Source organism: Canis lupus, chromosome 1 (assembly GCF_011100685.1).
Source record: "Canis lupus familiaris isolate Mischka breed German Shepherd chromosome 1, alternate assembly UU_Cfam_GSD_1.0, whole genome shotgun sequence".
In the NCBI taxonomy this organism is placed as follows: Eukaryota; Metazoa; Chordata; class Mammalia; order Carnivora; family Canidae; genus Canis; species Canis lupus.
In genome coordinates, this window is record NC_049222.1 from 37,787,601 (window position 1) to 37,808,435 (window position 20,835).

A 20,835-nucleotide genomic window follows, 5' to 3' on the forward strand; every position below is an offset into this window, starting at 1 on the left:
ACAGACTTCTGAGACAGTTCACCCTAGTTTGTTTGACTGACTGATTGCATTTTTTTTTATTAGACAAAAATTGACACATAAGGTTAAATTAGTTTTATTCAACCTAGTTTTAAACTTTTTTTTTGTTGAAGATTTTATTTATTCATGAGAGAGAGAGAGAGAGAGAGGCAGAGACACAGGTAGAGGGAGAAGCAGGCTCCCTGCTGGGAGCCTGATGTGGGACTCGATCCCAGGACCCGGGATCACGCACTGGGCTGAAGGCAGATGCTCAACCACTGAGCCACCCAGGTGCCCCTCAACCTAGTTTTAAATATCTTGTGCCTTCTATGCAGATGTGATATTAAAAGTACCTAATAATTGTCATGATAAACTGATCAGAACAGACCCATCCTGGTGCTGTGACAGAGTGCAGGAGGCCTCCTGCCATGCCCAGGGTTAGTCCTTGGATTGTGGGAGGATTTGGGCAAGGAGTCCTGCAAGGCTGGAGTAATGTGGGGCAGTCAGGAGACTCGAAGATACCACGAGTTTCCACTCTGTACAGAAGTATTTCAGCAGTGTAAGCATGGCTGCAACCAAACCAGTGTGCATGGGCTGTATGTCAGTAAGGCTCTTCCCCAGGAATCCCATTTCTGATTCTTAATGTAATGAAATTCTTTCACATGAGGCTGTTTGATGGTTTAAAATTCAGAGGCCCATACCTTCTTGACTATTTCTACCCTGGATTCTTGTTTGTCATCTTTTTTGGATGTTGGGGAAAACAGAACATCTGAGACTTGAAGTCATACCATGTGGACAATAGAGAAGCCCTGAGCTCATGTACTTCTGTGACTCACAGAGATCATATGGCTGGCTCAAGCTTGTGTTGGTAGCATTGTCTCTGCTGCAGACAACCACTGTAAAATGGTTTATGGAACTACAGAGTTGGGTTTTTCAGAGTATAAGACAAACAAACAAATAAACCCTGACAAGAGAAAACAAATCATTTTAAAGATTCTCTTAACTCTAGCCCCCTTTCACAATATCCTGCTGTTAGTGTGCTTGCTGGCAGGCCATGAATGGGGGCTCACATATCATGTGTATTCCCATTTGTACATTCCAGAAGAAAGGCCTTTCCTCCCCAAGTTCAGCGGAAAGGCTGTCTGCATGCATCTCTATGCCTAGATACTAAAGTATTTCTGGCAACACGTTTGCATTACGCCCATGCAGTGTTTGTTATTGAAGGAGATCCCAGAAATCATCGCGGAGCCATTACAGAGCACTCACTATAAATGCAAATCTCTTGGGGTCTAATTTTAGAAATATTTTGTACCCTGCAGGAGGAAAATATGCCTGTTCTCAGCGGCACCTGTAGTGGAGGTGGGGTGGGGGGTGGAGTGTTTGTTTGTTTCCCATAAGCACCAAGGGAGGTATGGAAACAAATGAAATCTGAATCCCATTTACCAAATGATAGCACTTATATTCTTACACCACCAGTTTGCCACCTACCAGGCCCAGGATGCAGAGAGCTAGATCCCTCAGTAGCCACCATAAAGATAGGAGAGAGACGACAACGTGCAAGGTGATTGTAAGACTTGCACTTGCATTAACTAGGAAACATAATATTTAGAAAAGGATTATTCATTTTAAATATCAAATTCCACTTAAAGTGCTAAAATAAATGATTTGACTTTTTTTTATGATAACCCATAGAACTTTCTTATGGTTATTTCCCCTGAAGTAGTTAAAAGTCCAGTTTTCTTATGTTATTGATTTTTTAGAAATATAAATATCTTACAGAAGCAGAAATTTATTTTAACCATTCCACAAACACAGTTAAATAAAATCAAACTTTTTGTTTGCTGTGTGTTATTTTAGTCAGGGGTAAGACAGGAAAAAAGGACCCTTTGCCAGGTTGTCTGATAGAGGGAATTTAATATAAGAAATTGGTTCTAAAAGTGAAAGAGGATACCAGGGCACCTCAAAGGTGAGCAACAGCAAGAATCATCCTCATCCTGGGCCAGAGGGATTTCAAGGAGGAGTCACAGCTGCTCCTGAGATGCCCCCTGAAGTGGGCATGAGAGGATACCTTGGCTTCTTCTCTCTCCTTCTCTCCAATCTCCCATTAGGTCCTTGCATTTTGTTGACACCACCCAGTAGACATTGGCAAGAAAGCCTGGACAATGTAGTTCACAGGTTTCCTTGAGACATGAAAACTAAGCAAGACTTAAGTGCTAGTGCATTACTGGGAAATAGAGTCTCAGAGGTCTAAGAGTGAAGGGAAAGGGGAGAGAAGCCATGAAAGCATGGGAAAACACCACCACCACCACCATCCCTGAGGTGATGCTTTATTGAGCCAGACGCCACTTCACTACACAGAGCTCTCTGGACAGGCTGCTCAAACTGTCTCCTGGAGCAAGGAGGGGAGAAGAACGTGTGCGCCTGTGCCATACCATTTTCTACCTCCTGTGGTCAAAGTTTGCTCATAGAAAGTAACATCATCTGATCCCTTTAGGCAGCTACTGGGGAAGCCAGAATCAGTCTCGTTCGTGGTCTTTTTTCAGATTAGAAACATTCAGAGGACCAAAGCCTCTGTAGGTCCGCTGCAGTCTGGTCTGGGGTTCTGTTGTGGTGAGTACAACGGCGGCAGTTCTGAAACCCAGTGATGGAGTCATGGGAGAGACAACGAGGCAATGAGCCAATAGTGATAGAGGCTGAGGTAAGGGCTGCAGATGTGTCCAGGTCTTTCTAAGGGCCAGTGGCTAAGAGCCTAAGAGAGAGGCACAGGGAAGAGGATCTGAGGCAGCACACGTGTGGACAGTGGACCTACAAGCAAACACTAAGGGCCTGGCACGAGCCTGTGATGGGCTCCTGTATCAAGCCTGCAGCAATTTTTCTTGATGTGGTGAAGGGCAGGAAAGAGCTGAGAAGGGGTGGGAAGGCAAAGGGAACAGTGAAAGGAATGCGAAGGGAGACTATAGAGGTCTGGGACAAATGTTTATCAAGCATATTCCTGTGCAAGTACAATAATAGATGCATTACAGACAACACTTTAATGATCCCTAAAACAACGCCTTTAAAAAAAAAAAAAAAAACCTTTTAAAGTAGATATTATGGCCCCATTTTACCGTTGAGGAATCTAGGGCCCTGAGGGACTGAGTCACTGGCCCCAAGCTTTCTCAAGCTAGAAAGTGCCAAAGTGGGCTCCAGCCAGCCCAGAGCTCTCTTCATCCTACCATCTCTAGTTGATCAACTACCTGTCATTAGAGGGCCTGGTATATTTCCTACAAATGCAAGCTTCAATTGCTAAGCCTTATTTTCTCAGTAGTTCACAATCAAATTATAAATAGAGATCCACTTTAACAGGGCATAGAATCTAGAATTGAGGAAGCAATATTAGTGAAGGAGCTTGGGAGAGTTTAATAGCAGCAGGGAAACCAGCTGAGGAGTCGAGGGAAAAAACCTTGCAGGTTGCTTTCACTGACTCCTATTCTTTCTTTTCCTCCTCTTCTTCTATTTTTTTTCTCCCCCTTAAGTTTGCCTTTGGGTTCTTTACTTTAAGAGGATGGTTTTGGGGCTGGGGGGTTGGGTATGAAGAATGGAGAGCCCTGATTCCTCCTGCTCTCACCCAGCCAGTCAAAACAGAATTCTGGAGAAATTATGTGAATGTACAGAATAGATCACAAGTGTTTCTTCATTTACACATGCCATACTGTCATATAGTAAAATACATCTTACATATGTATAGAAAAACCCAAGTACATATATCTTACAAATTACAGACTTTGGAATTAGATTAACTAATTTCCTTTCAAGGGATAAGTCTGATTCTTTCCTATTTGTTGGCATTTTCTATTGGAAAGATAAAAATTTAGTTTCAAAAGGTGTTAGCAATGTGGATCTCAGAAGATTGCTTAACTTAATGCTGCTGCAGCCCCTTGCTCAGCTTTAGCTTCCATGCCACTCTGTTTCCCACTCCAGTTAGATCAGCAAAGAGGCCAAACCACAGATTTGTTGAGTATCAAACTAAAAGGGACATGTTCATTTTCATCGTGATCCAAGATGTCTTCAAAGAGGAAAGGAAGCTAGGACATTCTATTAAGAAACCATTTACATTAACCTTTAATTGGAACTATGTGTCCTTAGATTTAATAATGCCATATGCATGATTAGGTAATGCTGCTAGAGGAGTTTGTCTCTGGTTTTTCTGTAGCTAAGTATAGTTACTTGAGAGAAATTGTCAATATAGAAAACTTTGAGTTTCTAATAATATCCTTCTTTAAAAAATATGATTGCTAATATTAATTTTCACATTGACACTATCACCTTTCAACATAGGCCAGTGATTAAAAAGCAGCCACTTTGTTGTAGATCTCATACTTCAAGACTCCGCAGAGATTAGGGATGAGAGCCTCACATTGCAGAATACTTGTCATTTTTAGCAATCTAAGATGATCCCTTTAATGTCTGTTGTTAAACCATTCTTTCTGTAGCCTCTTTAGCATCATTTTCCTGCTCTTGAAAGAACTCTCTCTATATTTACAGTGGCTTACTTAGCCCAATTCCAGCATTACTCTACAAGGGATGCTGTTTTTCTGAATGACTGGATACCCATTTTGGCCAAAATCGTCAAGCAATTAGTACCACCCTACCTTTCCTAATGATAAGAAAATAAATGTGATAAGGATGAATTTTGTAGGATAGAACATATATTACTTGCCAGCAATCCTTCCTATTACTTTATGCAAAAAAAGCTACAGGAAATAGATGTGTTTTGGACCCATGCTCTTAATCAAAGTTGAGAAGAAAATGTAGGCAGGTTATAATGTTTGTACTTCAGGTTATAACACACTTGCCAATCTCACAATTAAATATCCTTAGAGAGAAAAACAACTTTGGTAATGTGATAGAATATGAAACATGCATTATGCATGTTATTATGCATCAATATTGCATTATGTGAAATCAGATGAACTTTGAAAAGTATTACCATGCCATTTATTCTGCAATGATGGAAACATTGCAAAATTTTTGTAAATATAAAAAACCAAAGAGAGGCTATAACACCATTTCCTACTAATTCACTACCTGATGAGATACTGTCCCTTTGATCTCAATACTTGGGATTGAGAAATTAGGGAAGTGGGGTGGGAAGAGCATATATGATGCACCCCCTTCCGCTCTTCCTTCCCTCACAATTGAATCTGAGTAGCTCACCTGCCGAATTTCTTCTAGGTCACAATATGGATCATGCTGGACAAATTATTAAATTTTATTTTATTTTATTTAAGATTTTATTCTTTATTTACGAGAGATATAGAGAGGGAGAGGCAGAGACACAGGCAGAGGGAGCCCGATGCAGGACTCGATCCTGGGACTCCAGGATCATGCCCTGGGCCGAAGGCAGGAGCCAAACCTCTGAGCCACCCAGGGATCCCCGACAAATTATTTTATATTCAGTTTTTGTATCTGCAGTTGCTCCGAATTCAGAGTTCAAAATGTGTCATATGTTTGTAGATATTTTTGTTTTTATATGCTAGGCCATGGCATTTGGAATAGTTTCATTCTCCTCTAGTGCTTGTGCTTTGAAATTGCCTGAATATACTTGGATATGGAAGAAGAATTTTGTCTTGAATTTGGTGGCAAGAGAATTATTTTATTTTTTTTTATTTTATTTATTTATTTATTTATTTATTTATTTATTTATTTATTTATTTATTTTAAGAAAATTATTTTAGACTAATATCTACCTCAAATGTTCCCATGGTGCAAACAGTCATTACTCTCTGGTCACTAGGTAGCTTGCACGGGCATGTCAAGGCCTGTTGCCACTACCCCGCCCACCCAGCCCCATCTGCCTGAAGCTTTCAGAGATTTTTTTTTTTAAGTTATTTCATGCCTACTAACTGTGAATTATCTTTGAATACTTCCCATATCTGTATGAATGTTTTATTTTTGTTCAACTTTCTCCCTATTTGCTAGTTAATAATTACCTCATTTTTTTCTAACTTACAAATGTGAAAAAACACATTAGATTGACCCTCATATATCCACCAACTACAATCAGTAATTGTGAATCCTTCGCTGTATTTTCTCTCCTTTCTCTTAATTTTTTTCTCCCTCTCTTTCTGTTTCTCCCCCTATGTTCTCCCTGAGCCATTTGAAAGTGAGGTGCAAATATGAAACTCCATACTTTAATACCTCAGCTTGTGTTTTTTCAGAAAAAGATTATTCTCATACAGCCATAAGCTGAGCTAAGTAACATGACCACGACAGTCCCATCCACCTCTGTTTTCTCTTTCTCACATTGTGAATCAAAGCAAATTACTCATTTAATCTGTTCATATTTAATGTAGCCATTTTGGCAACCAGTGAAATGATGATTTGGTTTGTCCATTATGTAATACTTTCTAAATTCCACTGCAGGATGGCAAGATCTGAATATAAATTGCCCACAGGAATATAAAAAAAAAAAATCCTTTATCTGAGAAGCTTGTGATTACATAACAGTGATATGATCTTCTCAGCAACTAAAAGCCTATTGGCTATTAGTTTGAAAAAAAATGAAGACAAAATACTTTTTTTTTGATATCTTATTGTGCATGTGAAAACATGAAATTACTAAAGTCCTTCTGGATGAGGAGGAAACTGCAAGCACTGGTCATAATGAGAAATTCTGTGGAATTATTAATTTATCCACAGCCACTTTGAGTAACACCTACATCTTTGCCTCTCCTACATTGACCAGAGTCTGTGCCAATCACTGATTTACTGAAGTTGTTGGTGATCACCTTAGCTTCAGACCCAGCCTGTCTGCCAATTTTTGGGGATAAATCCTGATAGGTGCTCCTGCTAAATCACATGATATTGTATAGTGGCAGTAGCAGTTCCATTAGTTTTTGTAAGTAAACATTGAAGTGTCACATACATACTGAAAAATAGAGAAGGGAGCATAAATATGTTCTTAGTACCAAATCTTTGTTCTAGCTGTCCCCTCGGCCTAAAACACTTTTTCCACTAGACATACTCAGGGCTTATACCCTTGCCCTCTTCAAGTCTTTAGTAAATGGCAATGTGTTAGTGAGGTCTTACCTAACCACCACATGCAAAATTGTGTCTCCTTATTCCAGGTGTCTCCCCACCCCCATCAGGGTTAGGGCCATCATGAGACAAGTGAGGTACCTAGGGCCCAGAATTTAAAGAGGCACTCACTCTCAAGGTTATGCAAGTGCAGGGTGCATACTTACACAACCCTGAAGGGGCTACACTTGCCTTGCCTTGATCCCTGCCCTGCACCCTGTTCCTCTTTCTCACCTTAGTTTTCCCAAAGCCCTTCTCTAGAATAATAGATAATATTAACCCCCTCCTCAAGGATGGTGTTATTATTCGTTTTGTTCTCTGATTATTTCTAGCCTTGACATAGTGCCTGGCACCCTGTAGACACTCTAAATGAAGGTCATAAATGAATGAATGAATGAATGAATGAATGAATGAATGAATAACTGAATGTATATGTTCTTCATAAGCATTTGGTTCCTCCTTCTATCTGTCTATCTAACACATTACATTAGATTTTGAGCTCCTTAGCCTTAACAATTGGGTTTTTCAAAAATTTTTTCTATGTGTAGTACCATGTCTATGTCACCATAGACAAAGTTTGATTAATTGAATATATATCTACCAACCTCTGAGATATAATTTTGGTTCTCAGCATAACATGTCATCACTCTGGCAGCCATTGTTACACTAGGAAGAACCTAGCTTTTGGAAATAATGGAGATAACATGATAGATTTGCACAAGATATGAATTCCTTCTGCAGCTGCTTCCTTATCTGCAAAGTGCACATAATTAACTCCACCCTATGGAGCAGTTGTGAAGGGTTAGTGTAATTCTGTAGAGAGGTCCTAGCACACAATCTGGTTCAATATATGTCCGTTGTGATGATTTTATATCACTATGCCATTTTTATTACGTCTTCCCTGTAATAAATTATAGGGATTTTTTCATTGGTATTTTTTATTTAGTTTTTCTAAGGGTTTCTTCACTTTACTCTTTTTTTCATTCTTTGAAGTCATTTCCATTTCTTTTATTTATGTCATAGTCTATATTATTTTCCTCTTTTCTTCCTTCTATGTTATTAAATAATTAATGTGTGCAAAGAGCCATGCTAGTGATGTAGGCAGGCTGGGTCCAAGAACCCAGGTGAGGGTCCCACAAGACCAGCCAAGAGCCCTTGGCTTCGTGTAGTATAGAAATCAAACATGAAAAAAAAAAAATCCAGGGACTGCAGAAAGGGAATAAGAGTTTATTGAATAGTGTGAATGACAGAGAATAGCAGACAGAGTGTCTGGGACTCGGAAAGGAAAGGAGAATGAGTCTTGTTATTGTTTGAGGCTAGGGGTTTACATTAGAAAAGGGTCTAGGATACACATTTCTTCAGGAATCCAGGGTAGGTCCAATCAAAGGTGAGCGTCAGGTGAACAATAGGTGTTATTCCATAAGTTACTGAAACTAGGGGTACTGATGCCAGTATCAACCAAAGTTTGTTTGAAGCTAATCTCCTGGAACATGTTTGGGATCTGGCTTTTTTTTAGTGTTATCAGTTGTTTGGGGCCTAGGACAAAATTCAAAGAATGATTAACTTTTTTATTTCCCCTTTTGGCTTATTTAGAGGCAAAATACAGAACGTAAGTAAACGGGGACTAGTAGAAAAACAGCAGAGGTGGAGCTTTTCTAAAATAGAGTTCCTTCAGCTGCTCCACTTCACTAGCAGGCAGAATGTAAAGGAAACTTAAACAGGGCCCCTTCCTTCAAGGAACTCAGTGCAGTGGGAGAAGAACATCCATATTCAAGTTGATTGTTGCCCCAACTCTCTTTGTGGGGACAGAGGAGGGCAGGGCTAGCTCTTCTCTCATGCAGCTGATTCTCCTACATCATAATTAGAGTAGACTCATTTCTTCATTCTCTTTAATCTTTCAGGCATTTCTCTTCTGAAGAAAATTTTCTGTTTCCTCTGAGTCACAGTTACCTATCCTTCATTATATTCTCTTGATACTATTTGTTTTCTTTCTTTCTTTCTTTCTTTCTTTCTTTCTTTCTTTCTTTCTTTCTTTCTTTCTTTTTAAAGATATATTTATTTATATGAGAGAGAGCACACTCGCATATTGGGGGAAAGACGGAAGGAGAGGCAGAGGGAGAGAACCTCAAGAAGACTCTCCAGGGAGCCTGCAACCTGACATGGGGCTCTACCTAATGATCTGAGATCATGACCTGAGCTGAAATCAATACTCAGACACTTAACCACTGAGCCACCCAGTCACCCCTCATTCTTTTTCTAAATAAAACCTTAATTTAAAAAAATCCATTTTAGGTTACTTTAGAGACTTAGTCACAAAATGAACACTTGATTTTCTTGCATAAATACTTTAAGACTCCTACAGGGTGTATGTAATTGAATCATGGCATTGTATGTACCAGCAGGTCACTTAGTCTCAGTAACAATAAAGAGGACTGTGTACACAGGACATAAAGAGTCAAAGCAGACTTAGGCCCTTAGTAAGTCTTGGTCCTTCAAGGGCAGTTTCAGTAAAATATCAAAACTGTTATTGCAGCTCAAAGCTATCAGAAAAAGTGTTTGCTTGTAACAAAAGTGAAAAAATACTCAGTTACTGAATAAACTATAGTAGTCCCCTCTTATTTGGGGGATGTTCCAAGACACCCTCCTCCTCGTGAATGCCTGAAACCACAGATAGTACCAAACCTGATATATACTATCTTTTTTTCCTAGATCTACATACCTATGATAAGCTTTAATTTATAAATTAGGCACAGTAAGAGATTAACAACAGTAACTAATAATGACATATAATAATTACAATATGCTGTAATCAAAGGTTTGTGAATATAGCGTCTCTCTCTTTCAAAATATCTTCTTATACTGTACTTGCCTTTCTTCTTGTGATGATGTGAGTTGATAAAATGCCTATGTGATATGATGAAGTGAGATGAATGATGTAGGCGCTGTGATGAAGTGTTAGGCTTCTATTGACCATCTGATAATATGTCAGGAGGATCATGTGCTTCTGGACAAAGACTGACCATGAATCAGGAGAAGCCATTATATGTGCAAAAAAAAAGTCAGTAAGCATGACTCATAAAAATGCAGAAAATTTAAAAATAATAATAGTCATGCTATTGGGGAGATTTGGGCATAAATTAGAATTAAAAAGAACTGTATCTGAATGAAACATATCTATTATATGGATATGAAAAAATTAGAGGACAAAATCTAACTTGTGATAATAAAATACCAACTGTATTTCAGCTACTAGAGAATTGTAAGTTAGGCAATGTTTGAAAGGATTTACTGCTTCAGAAATACTGTCTGGAGCTTGTAATGTATCTGCCCTTGAAAGTAGTGACACAGATGGACCGATGGAGAAAAGACCTTCTGAATGGAAGGTAATATTCATTATTTTATTAAAACAAATTTATTTGTTTACTGTATGGCTCCATGTGAGAGCCATGGATTAAAACACACATATAAACGTGCACATGTGCATGCATGCACACATGCACACACACACATTCTTTCTTTCTCTCTTTTTCTTTACAACTCTATTCTCCATAGTAGTCAAAATACTCCTTGTAGAAAGCAAGTCAAATGAAACACAAATTTGATGATGTCTCTGTTGTACTTGAAACCTCCTTCCAAAACAAACAAAGTAAACAAAACAAACAGTTACGTGGACATTAATGAAGACACAGTGAGGGGCTGGCACAGAAGCTCTGTCCTCATTTGGCAGACTTATGTAAGAAATTAATAACAGATAAAGTTAGGTGCAGAAACAAGGACCGGGGACTAAGTGAATGCCTGACTAAAGAGTATACATTGCAAAGGTATTGGGGTGAAGAGGCACTAAACTTCTTTGAGTGGCCTAATTGTATTTTTAAAAATGATTCATTCAATACGCATCCATTGACCACTTACTGTATGTTTTTGTACATATCTGTACTTTGATGACTATGATCTGAAAACAATGAAAGTCAGCTTGGTCCCTTTTCTTGAGGAGCCCATGAGCTATTTAGGTGATCCTGGCAGCTCTGTGCAAATTACTCTGGAGCAAGAAGGAATTAGAGCATGTTGTATGATTAAGAGACATGGACCAGAATTCAAGTGTAAATTGATAAAATTTCAGCCTAGAAGGGTGACTGAGCAATGGAAAAGACAAATCAGGGGCACTTGTGTAGCTCGGTCAGTTTAGTACCTTACTCTTGATTTTGGTTCAGATCATGATCTCAGGGTTGTGGGATTGAGCTCCCCTTTGGGCTCCATGCTGGACATGTAGCCTGCGTAAGAGTCTCTCTCTCTCTCTCTCTCTCTCTCCTGCTCTGCACCTCCACACCCTCTCTTAAAAAAAAAAAAAAGACAAATAAGATATTACAGACATTGTATGCCAAAAGTACAGGACTTAGTGGCAGAATAAAGAAGGAGTCATAAAATATAACTCTAGGCATCTCCTTTTTCATTATTTATTAAAGGGATAAGCTATTCATTTATTCAGTCATTTAAAATATAATTTTAAATACTTTCCAAGTGCCAGTTACTCACAGGCTCTACCTTCACTATTCATTCTGCATAAATAAATTTGTTTAGCATTACCACCTTTTGAATTTGTTGAATTAGTAGCATTAATTTTATTGTAAGAGAAAAAGACAAAGTTGACTAAAGGAATATACAGTATTTTGTGATGGCTTTTATGGTACTTTTATACCAGTTAAAATAAGAAAGCAGTACTCATTTACTCAATTTTTCTCATATCATTTAAAAATTATTTGGAATATAAATTTTCCGTGCTTATTTTGACGTTGGAGGGAGTTTTTGTTTTTTTTTTAAGACTTAGTCTGTTTCTACTTTCTAAAGTTATCTGAAAGTAAAAGAAGAAAAAGAAAACCTTTTACGTTTTCTGAAAATATACTATCATTTGATACTTTATATGTAATTCTGAGATAGGGATATAAATTTTGGCCTTCTCTGTGAGATTATAGTTTTATTTTCACAAAGGCTAGAGTTTATATGACTTTTAAGGTATAGCAATATTTACAGCTTATAATGTCTGATTTTGCATATGAACACATTTAGTAAAGTTTAATGTATTTAATATTTAATTTATTAGGGAAGAATTTCTGCTTGTAGCCATTAAATAGTAACAGAGCCTAGGCTGCCTTTTGATGTAAACAACTAGAAAACTTGAAATAATATGTGAAATAACTATGTTCAGACATTGGAAAATGGTGTATGACCTTGATTGCAGGGAAGTAAAGGCAAACAAGGCAAACCCTAAAAATTACTCAGGCTTTCTGCCTGGAGGCAATTTCCTTGTTCGATAAAGGAGAACACAGAGCTTGGTGATTTTGCTAATTCAAGAAGACAGAAATCAAAGTTTAGGAAGGCCAAGGCAGAGAGAATTTGTAGTGTTGTGTAAGGGAGAGGAAAACTATTCAGAAAAAAAGTCCCAGAAGTTGGCATACGGATTCTCTTGAGCATTTGACTGAACACCAATCTGCACATGAGTAGCGCAGAATTCAAAGTCTGGGTGAAGGGCAGCCCCGGTGGCGTCGCGGTTTGGCACCGCCTGGGGTGTGATCCAGGAGACCCGGGATCGAGTCCCACATCGGGCTCCCTGCATGGAGCCTGCTTCTCCTTCTGTGTGTGTCTCTGCCTCTCTCTCTGTGTCTATGAATGAATGAATGAATGAATGAATGAATGAATAAATAAATAAATAAATAAATAAATATCTTTAAAAAACAATCAAAAAGTCCGGGTGAAAAAAAAATTCCCGGGGAGCTGGAATCCCAGAGTTTACACAGATCCAGGAATTGCTTCATTTTCCACAAGCCAGAGTGGAGATACCTTGTTGAATACACAAAGAATACACAAAGAATTAAGTAGAAACCCCAGGTGGTCACACCTTAATAAGGCTTAATTATTCCTAGAGACTCTTCTAGACTTGTCCTAAAAGATTAAAAACTGCTCAAACTGAGTCACAAGTAGTTTAGCTGCCCACCAGAAAAAAAGGCCAATACTTCTTCAAGGAAAAACATCCAGCACAGTATACCTACATGCACACAATGTCCAGCATCTGGTCAAAATTTTCATTTCCAGCCACACCAATGATTGTATTAAATGTAAATGTATGAAGCACTTCAATAAAAGACAGAAGTTCTCAGACTGGAGATGAAAGAAGGACCAAAAATGTGCTACTTATAAGAAAGTCACTTTGAATGCAATGTGTTTTGACTTTCTTTGCTACTGTGTCAAGTGAAATTTGCTTACCAAACAGATTGAAAATGGGAGAAAGTTTAAACTACTCAAATAATAAACGATTCTTCAGTAATTTGGGACTAGTAATTTTTCTTCCAACAATTTATGTAATCTCTAGTTAAGCTCTCTAGAGCAAGTCACAAGGCCAGTAATAGGGGTGACTTTCTTACCCATCATTCTGTTTTTATGTCTATAAAGTTGCTCAGACTTGCATAATTATAAAGTTCCATAATTCCTCAGATTTTTGAATTAATAAGGTTTTATTACATAAGAACTTTTGTGGTTAAACTTTGCTCTTTCAGAGAAGAAAAATTTATTTTTATTTTTCTGAGAATAATACAAATGAATATAAATAGTAAAATTCAACTATTTCTCTTTTTTTAACTCTGAAAAAGATAATGTCATCAATTCCCTTTATAAAAGGCATTATTTTTGACAAGCCTCCAAACTCGGCATAGAATAAACTGAAATTCACATCTGAACTCTAAGATAATCAGGTATATTCAGATGCATGTTATGTACATGTGGAGAACCTAGGTGGTTCTTCAGCATATAGGATGTTCTGAAGAATTATTCTTTTTTCTAGTATGAGAAAAAGTCCATACCTGAAATAGAAGACTTTCTGCAGAGACCATCTTTAAAGGCATATGAACTACCTTTATGTTACAGGTCATCCGGAAAGGAGAAGTGAGTTGCTGCTGGATTTGCACGGCCTGCAAAGAGAATGAATATGTGCAAGATGAGTTCACCTGCAAAGCCTGTGACTTGGGGTGGTGGCCGAGTGCAGATCTAACAGGTAGGAGCCACTTCACTTTAGACCTTCGTCCCAGACTATGGGCCTTCTCAATATGCCCATTGTTTAAAGTATGAGTGAGCAGCTCATGTGTTTTTGGATGTTTATCTATAGTGTACACTTTTTAATGCTTATGTCAAAGAGCACACAGAATCTCTCATAAATTTTCCATGATTCATATTGAAAGGGAAGTTCATTTTTAAATCTAAATAAAAGTATATTAAAGGGATATTCTAGTATACTAGTTGCTTTCTGTTTTTTTCTTTTTTTTTTTTAAGATTTTATTTATTTATTCATGAGAGACATAGAGAGAGAGGCAGAGACACAGGCAGAGGGAGAAGCAGGCTCCATGCAGGGAGCCCGACATGAGACTTGATCCCGAGGGCCCAGGATCACACCCTGGGCTGAAGGCGGAGCTAAACCGCTGAGCCACCCGGGCTGCCCGCCTTCTGTTTTTCATTTTTAATTTTTATTTGAAGATACTTCTAGTCATCTACATTTATATTTGCAAACATTTCTTGAACATCTGTGTGTGAGGTAGTATTGTTTGCGCTAAATTTATCTTGCTTTATTACTTTATTTTGCTTAAAACTGATTATCAGGAAAGAAACATGTAAAAATGATATAAAACTGTTATTAATATAATAGAGCTATTTATAAAGTATGTGAAGTTTGTTAGGCAGCTAAGGAGATGAAAGAAATTCCAGAGAAAAAGTAGAAGATGGAAAAAATGAAAGCATGTAACACATTTGGGAAAAAAATCACAAAATAAGTATATGGGGTTGGTTGGTAGAAACAAGGACCTAGCAGAGACCAGAAATGAGACTGGTGGTGGATAGTAACAAGCTTCTGCATGATCTTTCCCTAAGGATTTGGACTATCTATGGCTTTAAGCTCAGGAGAACCACTGAAGGAGTTATAGTAGCAAATAACATCATAATATCTGTGTCTCAGATGCTCCTAGTAACCCTATGAGGAGTGTAGTGAGACTGGATGAAAAAAAGAAACTCGGAACTATTGCATTGGTTCAAGTAAGTCATTTCAGAGGGCGTAGACTAGGGTAGTTGTAGCAGGATTGGAGAGGAATACATGAATGCAAGGGATGATGTATTAGTAAAATCAATAAGAATCATATGGATGGATTGTATGAGTTTGTAAATTTTATAAGTACAATGTTCAAATATATGAACTTTGTTTTCCATGGATCCTGGTATGATCTCACACATGAGAGGAGTTCCACAAATATTTTTTATGAATTTTAAGAGAAATAGAGCCATAGAAACCATCATTTGAGTACAGAGACTTTGTCATTTGAGGAATCTCATCCCCCCTTTTAGAAAGGGAAAGTTAAGGCCCAAAGAGGTGCACTTGTGGGCCCACGGTCATGCAAAGAGTTAGAAGCAGAGTCTAATTCACTGACTCCTGATCTTCTGACTTCTAGGTATTGTTGAAAATCCATCTGGAAGGGTAACATTTCTGATTGTTTTTTTTACTTTTTCACCTGTTTCCAAATAAGAATAGCAACTAAGAAATTGTGTAGCTTATTCAGAACATATCAAAAATGGCTGAGTAAAGTAGAACCAGGTCACATAATGAAAATTTTACTTATTCAGTGAAAGTACCTTGTAAAATGGGAACTTGTTAGAAAAAGTTAATCTAAAATGAGTGTCAGAAAGCTTCTAGAAATTATTTAGTACAAAGACCTTTTTTAAAGAAAAGAAAGTTAGATTAGAAAACATTTAAAGATACAAACTATATCTCACTCATATTTTCATTCTGTCTCAGAAAACTGGTTTTCATCTTTAATATGCCTAAAAATTACCCAGGAATTACCCACCTGGAGAGATTCCCATTCACTAGTTCTGAGATGGGACCCAGCAAATTCTGAGACACCTTGTTTCTGTCCCATCCTGTGAGAAACATTATTCTGTGGCTCAGAGTTGAGTGCCTTGAACATAGCAGCTGTCTAATAAATGCTTTATTGAGAGAAATAGAAAGAAGAAGGGAATCACCTAAGTTCATCCCGGTCAGTGTGTTTGGTTGATAGAGAAGCCAGGGTTGATCTGAGAAGCCAGGGTTTTTATCCCTGGGTCTAATTTATCTCATGGTTGCATGCAAAGGACTGGCTTGGAAAAGCTTTTCCAACCACTTTTGGACAACAAGGCTTGTCTCCCACTCATGCTGTGCTTCTGTTCATGTCTTTATTTTCCTGCATAGTGTGTGCTTCCTGCTGGGCCTTTTTATCTCAAGTAGAGGATTGACTTGCTAGTCAGTCCCCTCTGCTATTTGACTGAGAACTACAGCTAACTGGGAAGAGGCTGAAAGACAAAGCTGGCCTTTCTCAGGTTGATTTTAGAAGTCAGAAGTCCTGGCTTTGAGGTGTAAGAATTTTTCTCTTGTCTACGTTTTTTTGAAGCTTCCCCAAACTTTTCCTACTGCTCCATTTTCACTTTGATTGGGGCTTATCTCATACCTGGTAAGAACATCTATCCTATTTTAAAACATTAGGGCAGCCCGGGTGGCTCAGCAGTTTAGCGCCGCCTTCAGCCCAGGGCCTGATCCTAGGGCCCTGGGATTGAGTTCCATCAGGCTCCATGCATGGAGCCTGCTTCTCCCTCTGCTTGTGTCTGTGCCTCTCACTCTCTCTCTCTGTGTTTCATGAATAAATAAATAAAATCTTTAAAAAAATAAAACATTAAAATACAGAAAATTTTTTCAAAATATCTAATACGTTATAATAATGGAACTCAAAGTCATATATTTTATTCCCTAGAGATCTTCCATTGTGGCTTTATTTTTTTACCCACTGCCAAATGAGGATCACCATTGATTTAATGCTCTTTGATTTAGTAAAACATAAAAAATATCATCCTTGACTTATACATGGATATTTAATGTGATTGCCTTTCTGAAATATTTAATCTATTATATATCACATGTGTAAAAGTCACATTAGTGTTCAAATGAGTTGAGCCAAACAACAATTCAGACTGCCCTTTTCAAATAGCAACAGGCAAGGGGCTACTTTTAGATCATATATTTAATTATTTTGCAAAACTTATGTTTAAGGTATTTTGAAATACACATTTCTGATATTAGTGTATACTTAGTCTTAATAACACCTATCATTTCTAGATTCATTTCAGTCTGATACATGAATGGACAATGAGGTCTCATTTACCACTTATTTGATGCCATGTCAGGCTCAGAGCAAGTGTGCACTACATGGCAATATGTTGTCAGTTGTTGCCATGGTAGCAATAGTTGTGAAAAGAGAAAACCCACAGGCAGAGAATACCAAAAACCAGTAGAAATACTCAGAGGACTAAATGCATAGCCTTTAAGTAGGTGTTTTGTTTCCATGGGTAGATTTTTTTTTTTTTTTTTTTTTTACTGAATTTTAGTTAAAATGAGAAATCATTCTTCTTTAGGTGTTTTTTTACTGAAGCTAAAGTTTGTTAATATGCATTAAAATCACTTTATGAGATAGCTACTTTCCATATATGCTCCAAAGACTCTAATATTAATGAATAAAACACATTTATAAATGTATTTTTGTTGTCATTACAATATATTGCTTGTTGGCTATAAAGAAAAAATGGTATCTCACTTAGAGGAAGCTCTTTCTGAAGCTGTTAATAAGTTTCTCATATTTTCTTCTTGGGAAAAATGTACACTTTAATTCAGCATTTAAATTTCACACTTTATTTCTTATGATGCATAAACAGGGATCTCTTATGCCACGACATAAAACTTGACAGTATTTAACAATTCACAAACCAATTATATGTAATCTGATGCTACTACTTTTAAAAGTCAAATAAGATAAGAGGATTCCTCAGAAAGCCAGACTACACTAAATTTTACCATTAAAAATAGAGAATATTAAGTTGTGGAAATTAATTAATTTTTACTATTTTTCTCCATCCCAACAGTTGCTATGACTTCTTACACTACCTACTCATTTACTTAACTTTATATTGTATACTACCATCTACTTTGTGCCAAGAATTTTTTAGAGAAACTGGAGCGTTAGAGAAGCTCCTGGGATGGAGTTTCCTATGAAACTAGACATGTAATCATCAATTTTAAGTCCTACAAGAGGAGTGTTTACAAAATGTCATACAATCACAGAGAGAAAAAAAAAAACAATTATTTTTCCCTATGAAAAGAAAAACCTTCACAGGAAAGGGAACATTTGAGTTGAACACTGACTATGAAACATCATTTCTTCTTTTAGATAATTGACACTAATGTAATAGCATTAAGGAAAGCATTTTGATGTTGCTTTATTAATTATGAAATATTATTGTAAATGCTCTTAAATGTCCCAAGACTTTTAGGGTAGAATAACTGTGGACTTTATCTCTTGATTCATATTAAATTTGTCTTAACCTAATTGGAGAGAAATCCAGTATTAAATTGTAGCTTCTTCCAATGCATTTGGATCTTACAAGTGAACCAATATTTGTTTAAAAAATTAGGAGTACCTCTCCTTCAACTTCGTTTGAAGGAAATGGACTTGTCTGATAGCTCTGGATTCTCTGGGAAAACTGTAATCAAGATACTGCCAGGTCCCTGAGTTTGGGAGGCTTTAGATACAGTATGTACAACTCACAGAAAGGCTTCTGCTTTGGAGTGGTGGGGGTCAAGTAGGGCCAGGACAGTCTTCACCACTGGTTGATGGTAACTTCCACTCCTTCCAGGCTTGGGATACCCAAACACATCTAGGAAGTAGACAAGTCTTCTCTTTAAACCTCAACACAGGACAAACAATACATTACATGTTATATTACATATATAGGCATTATGGATTATAGTTAATTCTCTCAAGGAATCAAAGCTAATGCTTCTCAATTTTAGAATATCTAAAAAAAAAAAAGAAAAAGAAAAGAAAAGAAGGAAAGGAAAGAAGAGAAGAAAAAGAAGGAGAAAACAAACCTGATTCAAAATATAAATGATCAGTCCCTGTCCTCAGGTGACTTTGTTTTGGGTGGTCCTGGATTGTCATTGAAAAGTCTGGTTCCCTCGTGAGGAAAAGAATCTAGGATCTTCACAAGAAATAAAGCAATCACAGTAGAGTTGTAAGTATATTGTTTTGGGTTTTTTTTTTTTTTTTTGACATAATGTTACTGCTACAGCACAGAATACTTATGTCTCCTTCTAACAGAAGCATATTTTTCATCATTTGTGTAGAGTACACTGTGTAGAATAGGCTTAATTTATAGCTAGGCTTGGACGGCTCTGATGGTCTATGGATATGCCTGAGTACCTGTCTTTGACTCTTGGCTACATTAAGGGGACTGATATCTATGGTATGCAGTTTAAAGTTTGAAACTCTACTGGTGACAACCAAAACTAATTTGTTGACTCATGGATTTCAGTTGGCATATCAGATAGGCTGACTTCACCATATGACTTGAAGGTCATAAAAAGACTTCACCGGGAATGTCTGCCTTGAGCTCTCAATTCAACGATGAAGTGTGCCCTTGTGAGAATAAGGATCTTAGAGAGCTTGCACCTGGATATCTCTTTGCCCCTTGGTGTTTACCTGCACTGTCTTTCTCCTACTATATTATATATTTCGCCTTTAAGTAAAAACATTATGTCAGTATGTTCTGTGAATCTTCAGAGTCCTTTCAAATACCTGAACCTATTGGAATCTTTGCATATACAAAAAGTATCATTATTAAAGTTAGTGTAATATACCTAACAATGGATTGATATAATTAAATTATTGAGTTAATGATTGTCTAGTAAAACATAGGTTAAGGCAAATACTTATTACTAGTAAGGAGAACACTAAAGACAAACACAGAATTATATAGTTTTAAATCAGTAAAGAAGTATTAATAAGAAAGGGTATACAAAGGGAAATATGGTATATGCAAGAATCTTCTTCAGATTATCTCACACAGAAGACCATTGTGTAGTCATCAGCTTGCTATAAGCTTCTTCAGTTAACAGTCAACATCCATGGGTGTTCAGCTTCTGGAAGCTCTCTGCAGAAACTCAGTTTAAAATCACTAAAGGGTATAATCTTCAACAATATTAAGGTTCTTTTTCATTTGTCCAGAGGGTTGGGAATGAAGACAGCCTTGCATAATTTAAATCCATGAATAAGTGTCCCAATGAAAATGTTCCCATATCACTAGATTGGTCAGTTGTAATGTGCTAAGATTATGAAATCTAATCATATTTTAGCCTTTGTAAGTATTGTGGCTTTTCAACAGAATGCTCCAAACCATCTGCAGAATAAACTGTTTAAACTAGTACATATTCATAAACCATTGAGGGAGAAAACTGTATACAATCCCTTTGGAGTAACTCAAAGATTCTTTTGCAATTGTTTCAGTTAATGCCTCCACCTTTACAATTTGTCCCAATTAATTTAATTAGAAATGAAGCATGAACTGGCCACATCTGCTATCCTGGAAGTGTTTCCCCAATAGTGTTTAATTTTGTGGCCAATTTGTCCCTACTGAAATGAATTCTTTCATATGTTCCATCAGGATTTTATCCAATGCCTGCTATATATTTTATCTGCTACTATCAGATAACCATTCTGGTTTTGTCAGATATTATCTTCATGAATCTTACAACACAATCATGGAATTTCTGAAATTTCTTTTAAGAACTTGGTTTCTGGCCATATTCTGTATATCTGTAATTGAATACTTGAACTTCTTCTTGGATGTGTTACTATCATAAATTATTTGTTTTATATGAGACCCTTTTGT

The 20,835-nt window shown here is 37.1% G+C and overlaps 1 protein-coding gene across 5 annotated transcripts in view; it reads left to right on the forward strand.

Annotated features, from left to right (window-relative positions):
* Positions 1-20,835, forward strand: part of GRM1 (glutamate metabotropic receptor 1) — a 398,087-nt gene that overhangs the window by 339,419 nt on the left and 37,833 nt on the right. For all 5 annotated transcript variants that reach the window (XM_038526271.1, XM_038526276.1, XM_038526273.1 and 2 more), the window contains exon 7: positions 13,972-14,098. In XM_038526271.1, the coding sequence (XP_038382199.1) occupies positions 13,972-14,098 (127 nt within the window). The remainder of the gene's footprint in view (positions 1-13,971; positions 14,099-20,835) is intronic.